Below are 20,101 nucleotides of genomic sequence, written 5' to 3' on the forward strand. Positions count from 1 at the left end.
TCGCGCAACTATATAAAGAACATGTCCCACTGCATCTCGCCCTGCTTCTAGGTGATGAACCACTTATTTTACATGATTGCATATTTAAGTGTCTCACTGATATATGGATTATACACCGATGGTAATTTTATTTTCCACCCTGAACTTAGACTATATATTTTACACTTATAGGAATGCATGTTCATATAGTTTTCTCACATCACCAGCTGCTATAGTTCTCTCTTCTCTTTAACCTTCTACTGCAATAGTTCAGACTCTTGGTGCATTATAGCCTTAGATGCTGATGTGACATTAACCCACGATCAATCAATCAATCAACCGTCAAGACGAAAGGCGTAGCCGGACCGCTTTTTATTTTCAGTTGATTAGTGTTTTATCTAGCAGGTAAAAACGATTTGATTGGAAAGCCAAGACAGCAATTAGCTTTCCAAAAAAGGTTTGTTCGTGAATCTCGCCTGGAAAGGAAATTATCTATCGAATGGTAGTGTGTCGGTAGCACAGCGACAGAAAAGTTGTAGGATGAGAAGAAATTTGGACCGTTGGCCTTTTTAAATGCTTAGTCCAGCGAATAAAGATACTTTGATTAGAAAGCCGAAACATCAGCTAGCGTAGCGGAAAAGCTTTGTTCGTGCATCTCGCCTGAAAACAAATTGTCGTGCTCTCTATTGAACGATAGTGTGCCGGTATCGGCGAAGTACATCGAAAAATTCCGTCTGGCGCTGCAAGACGGCACGGTACGGCAATTTCGGCTGCCGCCGCCCGTATCCACGAGATGCCGGGTTTGTAATAACCGTGCGGTTGAAAGTGGCTCATGCGGCTCATTCGGTGTGTCGCGCTCCTGTACGCTATGCTCCGTTTAGCTCTTGCGCTCGGAGTATGAAACCTGGAGCGTCGGAGTAGGAGTAAATGAGCGCGGACTTAACGCACCCAACGCACGGCGGAAGGCATGAAGCACGTGCTAGAGTCCAGACATTCGAAAAACACGCCCCGCCGTTTTCACTTTATAAATGACTGTAATGACTTTATTGACCATATTGAACTAGTCAACTAGTGAAGAAAAGCAAAAGAACTGTTTTAAAGTAGAGCAACTGCCGTGACTCGCCTCGTCCTGAGTGATGCTATGCAAATTAAGGAGCGATAACAATTCTTCCTGGAACCGTTTTTGTGGATCTTGTTTTAGCAACTGCGCCGAATTATTATTAGTTGTACCAATGCATTTTAGTAAGAGTCCGCCAACTTCGAAAACATACTTTTCCCTTGGAGAGACTTCCGAGAAGGAAGGAGATCGTATACTTGGGCCCTTATTAAATGCAGAGGTGGCCACCGGCCAAATCATTACCTTTAAAATGTAGGCTATATAAGTCTCTGGAGTAGCCAACGGGACCCCGATATATTCTGGGGCCTCAGGGCGTGATATGTTTAAGCGTGTTAAACGGGCCCTTGTGCAACCACCGGTTACACAGTGAAACGTTGCCCGTCAAAACATTTCAAGAAGCTAAACGAATGCCGGTGTTCTGGACTGTAAACTGTATTTTATGTAAAAAGCCGGAAAACATCGAACACGCCTTCTTGAAATGCTCGGACGCCTTTCTTTACTGGGACATGCTACAGCGAACCATTCAGAAAGAGCTTCCACTGTCTCCTTATGGCATTCGGAATTTATCGGTAGACAGCACCGGCACCATAGACATAATCGTTCTCCTGGGCCTCCATTGTACCTGGCAGAGCAGACTGCCTGTGAGACATACAGATGTCAATGTTTGAAGTGTCTGGGAATACTCAATTGAGAATGTGAAATGCCTTAGGGAATTCTACATGAAAATAAACAGCGACATCGAGTGAATGCCAGTTTTGGATCAGCCGGCTACCTTAAGACCTTTTCACCCCACTCATTACGGCTCCCAGCCAGTGTATTGGCTGGAAGGCTTTTATCCTTATTGCTGTTTGTTGCTTGGTGTGCCAGCGTGTGTGTGTCTGTATGATTTCTTTTATCTTGTTGCCAAAACCGCAGAGTCTGTATTGATTGTTTCACTTAAAAATTGCAGTAAAAAAACGAGACCATGATTTAGGTGTTGAATGCTTCATGTTGTTTGTGTTGTGTTCCTTTCTTCTGTGTATTTGTGGGACATATGTGGCGCTTTCAATATCATAGAAATAACATTTTCTGACAAAATTTAAAACGTAAAAAATCATGGGTCTCTTTTTTTCAGCTTATTCTGCGGCAGTCAATCTGGAGCAGAGAGAAACTTCGTAGTAAACCTTCCGGAACTTTGTTGTATAAATAGTTAAATGTAAAGATCTTTTTTTTTAGTTTTAAGCGGCTGCAGTCACTTAACATTTTTAATTGAACAGCTAAACTAAAAGCATCCTGCATGCGATGGAAGTTCTGTTGACTATCTATTGAAAAGTAAGCTAATATATTCAAAAGAAAGTTAACAAGAAAGCAGCAGGAAGTCAGATTAAAAGTTTTTGACGTTTTATATCCTCTGCTAACTTCCGTGAACAGCTTTTGAACAAAAAAGCACAACAGTGATTGGTAAGGCTCTAACAAAAAAAGACTATGGTGCTTTTCTGTTGAAAGGCTATTCAAAAGTCATCAGAGGGCATAAAATGTTAACAGCTTGTCATCTAACTTTCTCTAGCTTTTCTGTCGACTTTCTTTTGAATATTGGCCCACTTCTTAATAAAAAGTCGAAAGACATTTTGTCGCGTTCAATGTCCTACAGCTTTTCAATCAAAAACTACAGCCGTTTAAATAAAAAAAATGCTTCACACCTTAGCTATTCATTCTACAAAGTTTCGGGGAGTTAATACGGCTTTCTACTCCACTCCAAACTGTCTGCCGCGGAACATCCGCAAAAATGGCCCTTAGAAGAAATGTTATGGCTTCTCTGCATAGCACCACTCAGGACGAAGCCAGTCGAGGCAGTTGCTTCACTTTAGTATAGTTCTGTTGCTTTTCTTTACTAGTTGACTCGTTTTATAGGGCCAATAAAGTCTCCATAGTCACAAAGTCAGAACGGCGGTCCCTGGCTAAACCGTGCCACATGCCATCCGTTGTGCTTTGACTGCGCGCGCGCGCTCGAGCTGCACGAGACGCCAAAGCGATGTCACGGGTAGAAGTTTAAACTTGTATACTATTTGAGCGTGTTGGTGCTTTTTGAATATTTAGGAAGTGGAGACACATACGGGACGACACAGACAGGACAATCTTTCAACTTGAACATTTCTTTTCGGCTTTTCGGCAGCAGTTCTTCGACCAACAAGCATATAATTTCTGTCTTATCTGCTTTGCAGCGACGGTTATTGGCATTTCTCGCTGTTCATCATCCGTGGAAATTCAAGTCACTGTCACGTGGTCAACGCAAAGGACGCCAACAGACGGCGACTACCGTCGTCGGGGATTATAAAAGAAGACAGCGGAGCCAGGCCCGTCGCAGTTCGGCAGCAGTTCTTCGACCAACAAGCATATAATTTCTGTCTTATCTGCTTTGCAGCGACGGTTATTGGCATTTCTCGCTGTTCATCATCCGTGGAAATTCAAGTCACTGTCACGTGGTCAACGCAAAGGACGCCAACAGACGGCGACTACCGTCGTCGGGGATTATAAAAGAAGACAGCGGAGCCAGGCCCGTCGCAGTTCGGCAGCAGTTCTTCGACCAACAAGCATATAATTTCTGTCTTATCTGCTTTGCAGGTGAGAGTCTTTATTTTTAATTTTATTTTTTTTTTTCCTTTTTTTACTGCTGCCGAACACAGCACGTTTGTGTTTTCTACCTGCAAAGCGTGTATTTGTGTCTCCTGTTTCAAAGTGCATCACAGATTTTTTTGTGTCGTTATAAGCAAACAGCTCCTGTGATAAACGAGAGATGGCCAAGGAAATGGCCAAACTATTTGAAGACCTTAAGAGAGAACTGAGGCAAGAACACAAAGAATTAAAAAGCACGATTGAAAGAGAGCTGCGCGGAGAGTTAAGGGAAGTGAAAGCAAGTATGGAATTTATTAACAAAACGTTTGAGGAAATGAAGGATAAGCTAAATGCAACAATAAAGGAAAATGCGGAGCTCAGGGCGGAAAACAACGAACTTCGATCGGAATGCAAGCAATTGTATCAACAGACCAGAGAAAGTGAAAGTCGGCTTGTATATTGCGAGCAATACAGCCGAAATCGAAATGTTGAGATAAAGGGAATCCCACCCCAGCAAAATGAAAACTTGCTTGACATCGTGGGAAAACTGGGAGTCGTGATTGGCGCGCCCATACTTGAAACTGATATCGAGGTGTGTCACCGCGTTCCCGTTCCGAACAGTACGGCTAGGAACATTGTTGTTCAGTTCATACGCCGGGACAGGCGAGATAACTTCCTTGGGCATGCCAAAAAACGACGCGTCAGTTGCGAGGACCTTGGCATTAGTTCGGGTAGCTCTGTGTATGTGAACGAGCACCTTTGCCCCGCGCTAAAAAAACTGCTGGGAGTGACTGTAGCAAAAAAGAAGGAATGCAACTGGAAATTCGTTTGGGTCCGAAACGGTAGCATATTTGCTCGTAAGGCTGAACAGACGCCGTTTCTGAAAGTAACGTGTGCTGATGACGTGTGCAAGATAACGGCGAGCTAGCAAAAATTTTTTTTTTTTTTTTGTTGTTGTCTCTTGAAAAACGATGTCTGAATCCTTCATTTCACCTTTTAAACTAAAAAATCTACTTGAGAATGAGTCTGCATTTCAAACGACAATTATCCACCTAAATGTTCGATCTGCAAGGAATAAGCACGATGACCTCGCGGTTTTGTTTGACTGCATTGGACCGAATATTGACGTCGTCATGCTAACTGAAACGTGGTACAGTTGTAGTGCTGATTACTTTCTGCTTCCGGGATATTCTCATTTCAACCTAAATAGAAATGATAGGCTAGGCGGTGGTGTTGCTATGTTGGTAAAAAATGAAAAAAATTGTGAGATATTAGAATCGTTCTGTGAAATTACTGATTTTTATGAGGTTGTAACTGTACGTTTCAAAAATACTCTGCTCTCCGTCGTATATAGGCCACCAAATTCTCCGGTCATACCATTTTTTAATTTTGCGGAGACATTGTTCAATTATGTCAATGATAACAATTACAAGGTAATCATGGGTGGTGACTTCAACATTGATATGATTTCGAACTCTGGCCAAAAAATCTCTTTCTCAAATCTTATTGCTTCAAATGGGTTGTCGAATATTATCACACATCCTACAAGAATAACAAATACGTCATCTTCTATGCTTGATTTGTTCATCACGAACTATGAAAAATCGGTGGTATCATCAGGTGTTCTTTCTACTGATATCAGTGATCATCTTCCCATTTATTTTTGCTTGTACAGTGAGCACTCCCAGAAAAACCGCAGTGACCCTGTTCCAATGGTTAAAATTCAGTCTATCACCCCTGATCAATTGCGTAGTTTTCGAGAAGAAATTGAAAAGACATCTTGGCAACATATTTTTTCAACAAAATCAACAAATTCCTCATATAATTTATTCCTCGATACATTTAGTGCAATTTATAGTAAACATTTTCCTTTTGTCAACCTCAAAGCATCTAAGAAGTCGCGTAGGCCTTGGGTCACGCCAAAGCTACTCTCAATGATACGGGTTAAGACTAATTTATATCAAAATTTTTTACGAACAAAAGAAATTAGCAAGCTTGAAACCTTTAAGAAATACCGCAACAAACTCACAAGTCTGCTAAGAAATGCTAAGCGTGACTACTACAATAATCTTTTCGATCCGTTAGAAACTAAGAAACCTGACGTTATGTGGAAGAAGATACGGTCAGTACTGAATCATAAGCCATTTCAAAACGTGCCCCATGAAATAAGTATAAACTCCATTAAAATAACAGGAGTTAACATGGCAAATGCTTTCAATAATTTCTTTGTAAATGTTGGTACTTCTGGTGTGTCATCGTCCTGCCTAAACAAAGTTCTAGATTTCATGCCAGTATCGTATACGAAATCGATGTTCCTATTCCCCACGGATGAGTCAGAAGTCTACTCGACCGTCATAAATCTTAAAAATAGCAAAAGCGTCGACGCTGATAACATGCAGGTAAAACCTATAAAATACGTCATTGATATTATTGCACCATATTTAACATACATATATAACCTCGCATTAGAAACAGGCTGTTTTCCCCTGAGAATGAAGGTATCAAAAATTAGTGTTCTTCATAAAGGTGGTGATAGGCTTGACATAAATAACTATAGGCCCATCTCAATCCTTCCTGTCTTTTCTAAATCACTTGAAAAACTAATACACAATAGACTCATAACACATCTTGATAAGCACGCTTTAATTTCCGATGCGCAATTCGGTTTTCGTAAACATCGATCTACCGAATTGGCTTTATTAAACCAGAAAGAACAAATTGTGAAAGATTTTGACGAAAGAAAGATGACACTAGGCGTCTTTCTTGATTACTCAAAAGCCTTTGATTCCATCGATCATGATATTTTACTTGCCAAATTACCATTTTTTGGAATAAGAGGCGTAGCACTCGATCTCATAAAATCATACTTAGAAAATAGGAATCAATACGTGTCTTTTCTGAATTTTCATTCGGACAGGCTTTCTATCAAATCGGGTGTTCCTCAGGGTAGCATTTTAGGCCCATTGCTATTTATACTATACATAAACGACATTGTGCATGTGGCCAAAAGCGATGATGTAAAGCTGATAATTTACGCTGATGATACAAGTATTTTTTTCTCCCATAACAATCTTTCTACTTCTATTGCTACAGTGCACGAAGTGCTAAAAAAAATCGCCGCCTGGACGCTTAACAACAAACTAAAATTAAACTGTAAAAAGACCAAAGCTATTTTGTTTAGGCCCAAAAATAGGAAAATAAATAACCTACCTCATCTTACAATAAACAATGAAGAAATTGAGTTTGTGGATTGTATTAAAACTTTGGGTGTGTTGTTTTCTTATGATATGAGCTGGAATGCACACATAGACTACATGCAAGCAAAAATATCTAAAAATGTAGGCCTGCTTACAAGATTTAAAAGTTTACTTCCTACTCGAATTAAATTAACTATATATAATACATTAATTTCTTCTCACTTAAATTACTGTAACCTGATATGGGGCACCACAACAAAAAGTAATCTGAATAAGTTGCATCTATTACAAAAGAAGGCCGTACGTGCAATTTCAGGAACTCCATTTCTTCATCCAACTAAATCACTATTTAAATCCCTAAATGTCAAAACCGTTGAGCAAATGTATCCTTACAAGCTTCTGTCAACGTATCGCAGGGCTCTTCAACACAATAATGTTCATTTTATTAAACTAGTCAACCTAAAACATCGCGTCATCCTACGCAACCTAAGACAAAATGAACCCTGGATGATTCGCCCAACGCGTACAAATTACCTAAATCAGACGCTCCATTTCAGATTGTCCACCATGTTAAATAGTTTGTACAGAAAAGGTCGCCATTTTGAATCACTATCACATAGGGAATTAAAAGAACTTACTTTTCTAGGCGATTTTTGAATACTGCTGATATTTTTCGTTATGAACTGGATGTATTATTTCATGTACGATTGTATCAATGCTTTAATTATTCGAGTTCTTCTTTCACTGGCCTGTGTGTTTTTCGTCTATATGTTTTCAACAAATTTAGTATTGTATAAATCAAGTTTCTGCATTGGTGTGTACTAGTCTCTGTACACTGTGTAGTTGTAAACTAATTTTAGTCGTTAAATTGTTTGAAGCTGTCGCAAACTGTACGGGGGCTGGGACCCTTGTCAAGCTGCTCTTTAGCAGCTTTTTGCCCCAGTCCCTGTTGTCATGTAAAATGTGACAACGAATAAATTTGATTTGATTTGATTTGAAGCCCAAAGCCCGCCCGCTCTGTAAGAGAACGGGGAAGGGAAAAATTGGGGGAAGGAGAGGAATCGGAGATAAGTGAGGAGGTTGCCAAACGAGGAAGGGAGAAGAGGGAAGGGGGGCTCGACTGGAGGTGCGGGTTAACGGAATGAAAGGAAAGGCCGCTTCTGCTGGTGGCCTTGTCGCCTTGCTGAGTCTGTCGACGTTCGACTTCCATTGGGGGTCTCCGAAAGATAATCTCCTTTCTTGAGGGCGAAATGGAAGGGGTACTTTCGTTCTGCGGGCTTGTCGCCATCCGATAGGCCTCACTTATTTCTCTCCCGACTCGCTCGCACTGGCCTCCCATGGTTGTCGTGCCGGCGAAATTAGGAGCGCTGCCGGGACATTTTCTCCCGTGCATGACGATCGGGCGCTGGGAATCCGAAGAAGCTTTTTCGGCGCCCATTTGATGCTCTCGGAGTCGGTCGTTGAGGCATAGCCCCGTTTTCCCGATGTACCTGGCCCCGCACGACAGTGGGATTGCGTACACCTTCTCCGCCATACAGGCGGTGAACTTCATCGCGCGTTTTTTGGTGCAGCAGGGTTGTGGGAGTCCCTCTCTGTTTATGGCCCTACACATGTCGCCGGGCCTCGATTTGCATATGAGCATCACTTTTGTGTCGCATTTTGAGGCGAGAGCTTTTAGTCGGTGAGATGTTGTGTGGATGTATGGACGGCTTCGGAGGGCAGGCTACCCTGCTGATTTGATTTTGGCTACCTCGCAGAAATTGACTACAAACTCCCGGGCCAGGCCAACCGCCGAGACTTCACCCGTCACCTGAAGACCATCCTGTAGTCCATACATCCACACAACATCTCACCGCCTAAAAGCTCTCGCCTCAAAATACGACACAAACGTGGTGTTCCCATAAAAATCGAGGCTCGGCGACATGTGTGAGGCCGTCAACAGAGAGGGACTCCCACAACCCAGCTGCACCAAAAAGCACGCAATCAAGTTCATCGCCTGCAGGACGGAGAAGGTGTACGCGATCCCCATGTCCTGCGGGGCCAGATACATCGGGCAAACGGGGTGATGCCTCAACGACCGACTCCGAGAACATCAAATGGATGCCGAAAAAGCTGCTTCGGATTCCCAGTGCCCGATTGTCATGCACGGGAGAAAATCCTAATTTCCTCCTAATTTCGCCAGCACGACAGCCATCGGAGGCCACTGCGAGCGAGTCGGGAGAGAAATAATTGAGGCTAGGGAGCCTTCAGGTGCGCTTTGCTAAAAAATTGGCTTGCTCTTTATGTTTATACAGCCTTGATGGAGATGCGCCTCAACGGGTAATCGGTCTCTTAGCTGTAGATGAGAAATTTGGCCAGTGCGGTACAACCGCTAACCTGGCATTTTTACCGTGCATCACGCAGTAGTGATCACACGAACGCGTGCCGGTGCGAAACTCATCCAGATCGAAACGGACGGGGGCAGCGGGGATCGAACCCAGGAGGTTCCCAGCGCAAGCTTTCGCTCCACGCTCCGAGCTGAGACGCGTTAGCCCACTCGGCCACTTCCTCCCCTAAGCTTTGCTAGGGTGATGCCACCCTTTGTAATACCACTCGCCGACAAACCAGCAGCCATTTTCTTCCTCGGTGATAATCCCTGGGCTTATAACCCTCCCGGAAACAAGCACCTTATCTCACAAGTTCGGAGCAGCGTTGTGGAACCCATGAAGAAAGGATTAGCATTTCCCCCCTCGGATGGGAGGACCGATGGACACAAAGGCCACTTTCCGGCGCACGGGCGGGAAAACAACGAGGAACAAAATGGCGGTGGACGAGGGTGTGGGAAAGGGAAACAGGCAGTTGGCATCACCCTATGCGAAGCGCACATGGAGGCACCCTAATTGAGGCCTATCGAATGGCGACAAGCTCGCTGAACGTAAGTACCCCTTCCATTTGGCTCTCAAGAAAGGAGCTTATCTTTCGGACGCCCCCAATGGAAGCCGAACGTCGACGGACTCGGCAAGGCGACAAGGTCACCAGCAGAAGCGGCCTTTCCTTTCAATCCGTTATCCCTCACCTCCAGTCCAGCCCCCCTTCCCTCTTCTCCCTTCCCCGTTTGGCAACCTCTTCACTTTTCTCCGCTTCCTCTCCTTCCCCCAAGATTTCCCTTCTCCGTTCTGTCACAGAGCGGGCGGGCTTTGGGCTTGAAGCCGAAAGTAAATAACATGGTGTTTTGTAGATCGTTTCCGCTGTCCCGCAACGCTCTTCGCAACCAGCTACGCTAGCCGGAACTCTACAGTCAAGGCCATCGGCGCGCCGGCGCAGTAGCGGCTGCTTCGTGGCGGAGGGCTTATCGGAGGGAAAACGCGGTCTACAAAAACTCCCAGTTGTTGAAGTTGAAAGATTGTTCTGTCTCTATCGTCCCTAATGTGTCTCCACTTTCTAAATGTTTATAAAGGGTAGAAGACTCGCGCTGGACATGGGACAACTCAAGCTTCTCCCTTCCGTTCTCACCTTGTCAAAGAGTAATGAAAGACTTAGTGACTTTTGACATCTAGTGAAGACGTACTGCGTTCAATAAAAAATCACCAGAGTCTGTAGCTTTTCTATTGACACTGACTACAAAGAATCAATTGAATATTTTCAACAGGAATTAAATAGGTCTGCAGTCTTTCTTGGACACTGTCAGCAGGAAATCAGCATAAAAAATCAACGTCAAGTTAATAGAAAGTCAACAGCTATTTCTTTGACTCAGGCTGAAGAAAATCATCAGAAAAGTTTCAACACGGAATCAACAAGACGTTTGCACGTTTTCAATAAAAATTCGAAAATCAATTTCAAAGGGACAATCGTCGGATATTACTACTAGGCGAGATCGTCACGCGTTGACACCACCAAGCGGCAAGGCTCGCCACTACAATACTCGTGGCCGTGCAGAGGTAGAGAGCGCGCGGCCACGTCGTTTCTTTTCCGTTCCCCTTTAACTACGTGCCAGTACCGCTTTGCAAACATACGTGCTGCAGTTCCTAGCTGGAGAGGCCGTGAGACAACGAGCACGTACCAGTCCGGCCGTGGCCATAGCAGCAAGTTAGTCAGGCGTACTCTTTCTGTAGCACCTCCTGAGCTAGAATAAATAGTTCATGTCAAATTATATCATATCATATCACTACATCGGGTAACCTAACAGCGTAATTAACAGTGTGCTAATGCAACTTTTCTGTTTATTCGGTGCGATGAAAAACACGCTGTATACTATATATATGTATATTTCGGATGCTTTAATGAGTTTATAAATATTGAACAGTGAGACAATATACAACTAAACGTGGATTCGCTCATCCGTTGAAATTTTGCAGCATGCGCATATGAGCCGAACTTGAGTCGAACTTTTGTGAAAATTTTATTTGGAAGCTTGTGAATGTCGAGCCTAGTCCAACTCGCAACTCGGCAGGTTGCCACCCTCCCTACTGGTAAATAAATTGCTAAAATCTGCATTTGGTGTTCTCGCCTTTTCAAGGTGCGGTCATTGCGAGGGAATACGGCCTGCCCTGCGTCGTCGGCGTCGAGAATGCTACCGACATCTTCGCCTCAGGTGGGTCTCTCCATTTGGAGTGGATAGAACGAGAGTTTAATCGCGTCACCTTTAGAGAAGTCAGTTTCTTGCTTAAATTACAAGGGGCGTTCAAGGTTAACCGAGACGTTTTTGAAAGAAAAGATATTACCAAGCGTACCACAGTGAAACTTAAGCCCGGGCGTTAACGTAATACTTATTTTAATTAAAGTCCTTGACCGATGTGACGTATATAAAGGGACACTGACACCCCCCCCCCCACACACACACATACATTTTTTTTTTTTTTTTTTTTGTACCAGGCGATTTATTGTGGTGTCGGAAAACTAGCCAATTAATATTTTGCTAAAGAGTCCCGTATTTTTTAATAAAGCTAAAAAACGCAACTGCTCGAAACTAAAACCGAAATCCCCGCACCGCACAGAGAAGAGGAGAGGAGAGAGTGAGTGGCGGAAGTCACATGGCTACACCCAACCGTGCGATTTTTTTTTTTTTCTTCCGGTTGCAGCAGACCAATAGTGTTCGCGATCCGTTCGCCATGCGATTCCTTTGCAGTTATGTTTGTTCCGCTCGCTGTTCTGTACTTTAAGATGAGTTGTTTTGTACATTTAAGTGTTGGCAATGAGCACGAGTGCCCGTGGTGAATTCCCGTGATCGGCTCCGAAAAGAATACTCCCAAGATGTTGCGTGAAGAGCTGCCTCACATGTCCTGCATCTGAAAATGCCTTGTGCGGCAGAGGTGTCAAAAACGGAATCCCAGACGGTTCAGTTCAGCGACGTACCGTCCACAAAATTGTTTTTTTCAGTGATAATTGTAAATAAAAAAGAACCGTAAACGTCGCAAAATGTTTGAAAAAGAAATGGTACGCCCACACTAGGGATCGAAACCGTGCCTGCTGTGTGTGAAGCGGACGTCTTTCCACTGAGCTACTCAAGGAGCTCTTTCGTTTGTAGTAATGCAGCCGGTCGACTGTACGTCGGAAAGTTTGCTGCCGATTTCCCTCCAGTTACGCATAGAGACCACATTCGCACCTAGTAAAGAAACCGTACGCGTGCGTATTCACCTCGACGTACGCACCTCGTGCTTGACGTTTGAGCGAGCGATGTCTTCAGCCACGAGAAGGGACGGTGGCTCGGCGACGTCTTCGTGCAATCGTCATGCTGGTCGGGCGTGTCGTACGGGATGAATTTGATCGGTCCAAAATTTCTCTTTCGAAGGAAGGCAGAATTCGCCGGTACCGTGAACGACAGTTCTGAAATAGAGGTCCCACGCTTGTCGTCCGCTGCCATCCGCTAGTCCCACGATACGCGAAAAGAATTATGGAGTGAACGCACAGAATGCTTCCGGTTGTCTGTGCAGTCTTCTTTTTTTTTTTTTCAATCAACGTATTTGCAGGTTTTTAGAAGCCACAAAAAATTGGTTTTATTTTTTTTTGTATTTTTAGTTTGACTGTGTGCCTTCAATGCCCCACGACTTTGATTAAATTTGGTGGTCGCGTCGAAACCTTAGAAAACGGCCCGTGACCTCGGAAAAGAGAGTTAGCGCGACTCAAACCGGCCGGTTCTCGATCGGCGGTTTTCGGGCAGAAAGAAACCGAATTTCCAGCCGCCAATTCTGTTTTGTGGGTAGTTGGGCTCTCATATGTCACGTACAACTAAAAATCTCGGCGAGCATAAATACCCTGTCAGTGTTCCTTTAACGTTTGCTCAGCAACTCCAGCTTTGGTAGCAGAGAAAATTTTTATTTCGTTTTTTTTATTTATTGGTGCCCTCATGGACCGAAGGCATTACATACGGGTGAGTTTACAATGGGCAAAAGGTCAAACAATACAAATAATGTACGTAAAAATACACATCTTACTGCTTTAAATTCTATAACGATTTTATGAGCTTCTGTCTAGAAGCTATAGACAAGAAAGTTTTCTGGAAGGTCATTGAAAACATGGGGTGCATAATATATGCGCATACGTTCGCCATATTATGCTCTGATTCGCGGAACCTCATATCGAATAGAATGTTTCAATGGCCGCTGTATAGTGTGCAGTGTTTTAATATCAAAATTCCAGAAATGTTTAAGTATGACAGTTTCTCTGAAAAGCCCAAGCAACGATGGCAGATGAAGTGCGCTAAACATACATGCACTTGAAATTTTAGGTATATCAAACACCATGCATCTCAAAATATATATTTTAAAGAGCTACATCTGGTATGCCAAAACAAAGAACCGCCAGAATGGATTGTTATAGCGTAACGTAAGTAATAAAGTAACGTAACGTTAACGTAACGTAACTAACGTAACGTTAGTAACATAAGTAACTTTACGCGAGAGCTTGTACCAACACCTTTCCAACAATGAACGGCATAAACATTTTTATATTGTACGGACAGCATGAAATGTTTCTTAATCTTTTACATAAATATAGAATGTGGGTGCACCAAGACAAATTATAGTCGAAGTGTATACCCTGATATTTTACCGCGCAAACCTCTTGTTCGTTCCAACGCCAGCACAGCACACCGACCGCGCCAGCCGCGCCGCCAAACAGAGAGAAAACAAAAAGAAAATGGTGACGTTAATTCAAGCGGCACGGATTTTGGCCAGGCATTGGCCAATGGCTGGCGATTGTCTTTTCGCCAAAGGCCAAAGAGTAGCCATTTATCGGACAATGCTTGGCCGATGGCTGATGGCCAGTGGCCATCGGCCAATGGCCAGAGAAAGGCCAGTCAGCAGCCAATGGCTGCCACTGTCTGGCCACTGGCCAAAGGACCATTGCCAGCCATTGGCTAATGATTGGCCAAATATGTGCTGCTTGGGCTAAGACCGTTCCAGTCTCAGTTTTTAACTTCGTGTAACTTTGAGCAGGCATCTGGCCGTGACCATGTTCCCGCTCGTGTAAAGAATCAGGTACCATTGCAAGCCTGCCAAAGTCACCTTCACGCGCATGCTGCAAATGCTAGCACGCATGGGGCACCAGTCGGGACGCCGTGCTTGCAAACATGTATAGGACGTGTGTTTTATTACCTACACGCAGGTGACATCATTCTCCTGGATGCTACTCGGGGCATGGTTACCACCATCAAAACTGCCGCTGCCCAAGAGGATTCGTAATTGTGGAAGTAATCTAAACGGATGATCCCTTGAAGACAAGGTTCAAGAGAATCTATGAATCCCTCAAGTGTCACTGTATCTTTCTTGTGTAAATAAAGAAAGTAACAAAAATATGTGTCAAGCTCTGGTCGACAAGTTTTTCTTTACTGGTCGTCACTTTCTTGCTTTGTGCTTGCTGGTGCCCTGCGAGCTCCATACAGTAGGACACGCCCATCTCACCTATTGGAGCCTCGCGGAGCGTCCCGTCCATTTGCAGCAAGCATAAAAGCATTGCTTTCACTATTTCCAGAAAGTGCTGCTCTCAAAATAGGAATTGTAGGACTAAACAGCAATTCTATTCGAATAGAAATGTGAAAGAACCACTTCGAATCAAATAGTGCAGTGTCAACCCAAACGTTAACGCTTAAAAAAAATTTTTACACGCCATGATTTACCCTTGTCTTGCGCAGGCTATGACTGACACAGCGCAATTTGATTCAAACCACTATTCGCACACCCCTCAAGTCGTTCTTTCAACTGGCCGTCCAATGTTAAAGTTACAAACTTCAAACAAATCTCAACTTACAGTATGCAGTGCAACATATAAAATTACTTAATGCACAATGTATTCTAAACTTGGTACCTTCCCTCGTAAATTATAAAAGTGGTAGTAAGCGTTTAAAAAATAAATAAGTTGAAGTTCGGAATGTTTGCTCGGGCGGTAATCTCGAACCGGTCTGGTTTGGGAAATTTAGGCATCATTATCTCTTTTTAGTGGCATAATTACAAGTAAATAGCATAGAAGGCTGACCATGAGAATGAATACACAAGCCATTTGACAGAACGTGGTCCCGTGCTTAAGCTGACTTAGTTGGTTTACAGCTTACAATGGGCCAGCTGAACAAAGATTACACCACACCTACAAAACAAACACCATTCACACTGCTGGTAACTGGTGTGAATGGTGTGTTTTTGGTGTGTAGAGTATCTTTGTCCAGCTGGCCCCCCATCGTAAGAAAATAGCCACTTCAGACCACCGAATGCTCTGCGTCTGTCGATGATACTCAGCAGGACAACCCGCAGATATTCTATAGACCGTTCCATTAGGGGCATAGCAGAGAGGGTAAAAAGAGAAAAAAATTTCCTCCCCCTCTCACCCGCATGACTTCTGCTCCGCCGAGTGGGCTGTACCTAGCATCCGGCTACCAATTGTCGTGTAATACTATGCCAGATAAAAAGACTAATGGGGTCCAATTACGCTGTTAACTGAGTGCAAATTTTAAAAAAAAATAGGGTAAACTGTGTCAGATTGACCGGTCTCTCCGGCGAAAAGTAAATCTGGTTGCTGTACTTGTTTTACTATACAAAACTCGTACTGGTGTAGGCCTTTAGCGAATATGAGTGGAAGTTTGAAATAATAAATAAAAGCGTGCTTTCCTGCCGCAATACACGCAGTTGTTGAGGGTAGTACTACCGGCTGACTCAACTGCTACTTAAGTAACGGAAAAAATATATGCTAGTTGATCAGTTACCGAAATAGAACAACAGAGAGCTCTAGGCTGATTTTTGAGTAGCCATAACTATTCTAAGGACGCGAACCACTTCACAATGGCAGCCACGAGCGGGAGTTCGATGTTCCGTACAGCCCGCCGGTACAGCCCAAAGATGGAGAATGGCAACCTCCCGTTTTGTTGTCTGGTAGCGCAGTCGGGCGCGTGCTCTCTCTCTCGTTTTACACTGGCGAACCCGCTGAATTTCCCGGGTGTAAGGAGAGGGCGCTGCTGTCGAACAAAAAATGGCCGTCCAGAGAGCGCTAAATGGAATGGTCTATAAGAGGGATAGCATTCCTGAACAAACCCTTCGCATTTTCATGACCATCAGTCTTTTTGCAACCAACGAAGAGGGCGGCGCGCATCTCTTAGGCGCTAATCTAATCTGTTAGCAGCTAGAGCGCGCGCTCTAGCTGCTACTAGCGGCGTGCTTCCTCGCTCCGCACGCGCCGAGGGAGCAAAGATAGCGGTGATAGCTTTCGGCCCACTATGGAGCCGCACTGCCGAAGTTTAAGAAGCGCCGAGCGAAGGGAGTATGCACATTGGAGTAGGCCACACATCCTCACCCCTAGGCTGACTTCCAGGCGGCGCAGCTTGTACCGAGATCCAGGCGCTCCTCTGTTCGCATTTCATTTTTTCCCGATAGTACCTATACTACTATTATGGATACAAAACACAAGATGTTCAGCGGATGCGATATAGTATATTAACTTCTGAACAACAAGTACAGCTACAAAATACCGTATTATGTTCATATCCAGCATATATTTCAACATGTGAGCCAAATCAATCCAGTGGAAAGTACACATCGCACAAAAAAAATGGTTAAGATCGTATTGGTCTTTGCCAAACGGTCCATCTGAGAAAATAATAACGTTGGGTATAATTAGGTTATTACTTACTTTCGAGTAATTAACATTTCATATAATGAGTATATAGGCACGATTTAATTATAAACATTTCGAGTATTCTTGAAAACCACTAAATGAATTCATTTTAGGAACATAGGAGGCATGAAGAGCATTTTACGGCATTCTGAAAAACGCTCAATTTACCTTTCTTTCCCTAAATGTGTAGTGCGCATGCATACTATACTCGACACACCTGGGTTTCACCTTTCGTTCTGCCAAAAGAGATCAGCCATCTTCTATGTTGTGCACAAGCCTCGTCTGCCTGTTCCTTTCGTGGAGAAGAGATTTTTTCGTTTTGCCTGAGTAAATTTTTTGTAAATCTAGCCGTTCAAGCTCCTCATTTGTTAACACGAGGTGACGCACGCAAGTACCGGGAGCTCCCAAGAAAATGGAACCGTGTTGTTTGGCCCGGGGAAATGAACTATGCATCACAGAAAGCTCAAACTCCGTGAGAATATGGCGCTAGCAGATATGACCATACCTCGGCAGACCTCACTCATGAGGGCCCTCACTCACCCTCACTCACCCTCATTTTCACAGGTGAGGTGAGGGTGAGTGAGTTTCTGAACCAGGAAAATTCATGAGTATGAGGGTGAGTGAAGGCTGTGAGAGCCGTGAGGGCCGTGAGGGCCGTGAGGGCCGTGAGGGCTGTGAGGGCGGTGAGGGCCGTGAGTGCGTGAGGGCCGTGAGGACGGTGAGGGGTATGAGGGCCATGAGTGCGTGAGGGGCGTGAGGGGCGTGAGGGTGGTGAGTGGCGTGAGGGGTGTGAGGGGTGTGAGGGGCGGTGAGGGCCGTGAGTGCGTGAGGGCCGTGAGGGCGGTGAGGGGAATGAGGGCCATGAGTGCGTGAGGGGCGTGAGGGCGTTAAGTGGCGTGAGGGCCATGAGTGCGTGAAGGGTGTGAGGGCGGTGAGGGCGTGAGTGCGTGAGGGCGGTGAGGGCGGTGATGGCGGTGAGGGGTGTGAGGGCCATGAGGGCCGCGAGGGTGGTGAGTGCATGAGGGGTGTGAGGGCCATGAGAGCGTGAGGGGCGGTGAGTGCGTGAGGCCCTCTTCAGGAGGAGCATCTTTCTCAGCAATTTTGGTGTTGATGGCGGGTTGTTCTCTAGCTTTCCCTAGATCGACACGAATTGCTGAGATGGGGTCCGGCTCGAAATAATCAAGCAACTCGGAGCAATTCGGAGACGTTTGAAGCGGCTGCATCCAATCAGGGACGCAAAATTTTCACGTGATACCTCGTGCCGGAGATGATGACTCCGAAAGACTTGGTTCTGGTTTGAAATCGATCGTTTTTGGAAATAAACTGTTTCAGAAAGGTACATTAGTATCCTCAACGAGATTTATGCTGTTTCATACTTAGCGTGCAACGCTGTCTAAGCTACTGGCGCGAACATGAGGCTTGATCTCGTTGATCATTTGCACGCGTTCTCGCGCGAACAAAACCATAGATTAAGCCACGCGCTCGCGCAACTAGCTTTGACAGCATTGCACGATAAGTATGAAACGGAGTATAAATGCATAAAAGCCCGTTTATAACGCTTAATTGTGTCTAAATAGTGCAAGAAAAATAAAATTTCATGATGATGATGGCAAATTGCAATTGGTTCCTGCGTGTGATCGCAGGCGGCCCGTGTTGCTGGTGTTGCGACGTCAAGTTTCTGGGCGAAATCGCTCCATCTGAAGCTGGCCTGAGTGGCGCGGGGGCCATGAGTGCGTGAGGGGCGTGAGGGCTGTGAAGGCCGCGAGGGCGGTAAGTGCGTGAGGGGCGTGAGGGCGGTGAGTGGCGTGAGGGCCATGAGTGCGTGAGGGCAGTGAGTGCGTGAGGGGCGTGAGGGCGGTGAGTAGCCTGGGGGCTATGAGTGCATGAGGGCCGTGAGGGTGGTGAGGGGCGTGAGGACTATGACTGAGGGAGGGGCGTGAGGGCGGTGAGTGGCGTGAGGGCGGTGAGTGGCGTGAGGGCTATGAGTGCGTGAGGGCCGTGAGGGTGGTGAGGGGCGTGAGGGCTATGACTGAGTGAGGGGCGTGAGGGCGGTGAGTGGCGTGAAGGCGGTGAGTGGCGTGAGGGTTATGAGTGCGTGAGGGCCGTGAGGGTGGTGAGGGGCGTGAGGGCTATGACTGAGTGAGGGCCGTGAGGGCGGTGAGGGGCGTGAGGGCTATGACTGAGTGAGGGGCGTGAGGGCGGTGAGTGGCGTGAGGGCGGTGAGTGGCGTGAAGGCTATGAAAGCGTGAGGGCCTTGAGGGCGGTGAGGGGCGTGAGGGCCGTGCGTGTGTGAGGGCCGCGAGGTTCAGTGAGGGTGAGTGAAGTGCTGAAGGTGAGTGTAGCTGCGAGGGTGAGGGTGAGTGAGGGGCTGAAGGTGAGTGTAACTGTGAGGGTGAGGGTGAGTGAGGAGCTGAAGGTGAGTGTGGCTGTGAGGGTGAGGCTGAGTGAGGGCGACCAAAAATGCCGACCTCTGGATATGACAGAATACGAAATTTTGCAAACATAACGTAACTGGGTCCAAAAAAAAATATTGAGAAAAACGTAATTTTCTGAGCCGACATCCACCTAAGCTAAATATGGTCAAAACAAGAAATGACATTGTGGGCGCATGTAGCACCTATTTCAGTGAAGAAAACTTGTCAGAAAGATCAGTATAAACAGCGCCAAAAAACGACAGGACAAAGAGGAGAATAAACAGGACAAAAAGGAGAATAATCAGGTCCTGTTTATTCTCCTCTTTGTCCTGTCGTTTTTTGGCGCTGTTTATACTGATCATGAACCAACTAGCCCAAATTTCTACTTTGTCAAAAAGAAAACAATATCCTCTTGTGACAAGAGTTTTTCACTTATATAAATCCCACAAGCATCCACAATGTCGAGTTTTGTTTTGACGATATATATGCTTTGGTGGACGCCGGCTCGTAAAGGAATTTCATTTTTCTCAATTATTTTTTATCAAGATGACGTCATGTTCTCAAACTTTCTCGTTCTATTCCAAATGCTATCATCACATTTTCACAGAATTTGAGCTTTCTGCGATACATAGTGTTGCAGAAAAAGAGAACCATAAACATGGTTCTCTCATAAACATGGAAAAAGATAACCATAAACATATGGTTCTCTTTTTCCGGGAACTCCCTGT

General features: G+C 45.1%; 1 protein-coding gene across 1 annotated transcript in view; it reads left to right on the forward strand.

The window, feature by feature from the left end:
- The window catches only part of LOC8041303 (putative phosphoenolpyruvate synthase), a 394,011-nt gene extending 379,357 nt beyond the window's left edge, over nucleotides 1-14,654 (forward strand). Inside the window, exons 39-40 of the mRNA XM_040214093.3 lie at nucleotides 11,381-11,455; nucleotides 14,467-14,654. Coding sequence (XP_040070027.1) covers nucleotides 11,381-11,455; nucleotides 14,467-14,543 — 152 coding nt within the window. The 3' untranslated portion in view covers nucleotides 14,544-14,654. The remainder of the gene's footprint in view (nucleotides 1-11,380; nucleotides 11,456-14,466) is intronic.
- The last annotated feature ends 5,447 nt before the right edge of the window (nucleotides 14,655-20,101 follow it).

Source organism: Ixodes scapularis, unplaced genomic scaffold (genome assembly GCF_016920785.2).
Source record: "Ixodes scapularis isolate PalLabHiFi unplaced genomic scaffold, ASM1692078v2 PGA_scaffold8__174_contigs__length_109621045, whole genome shotgun sequence".
NCBI lineage: Eukaryota > Metazoa > Arthropoda > Arachnida > Ixodida > Ixodidae > Ixodes > Ixodes scapularis.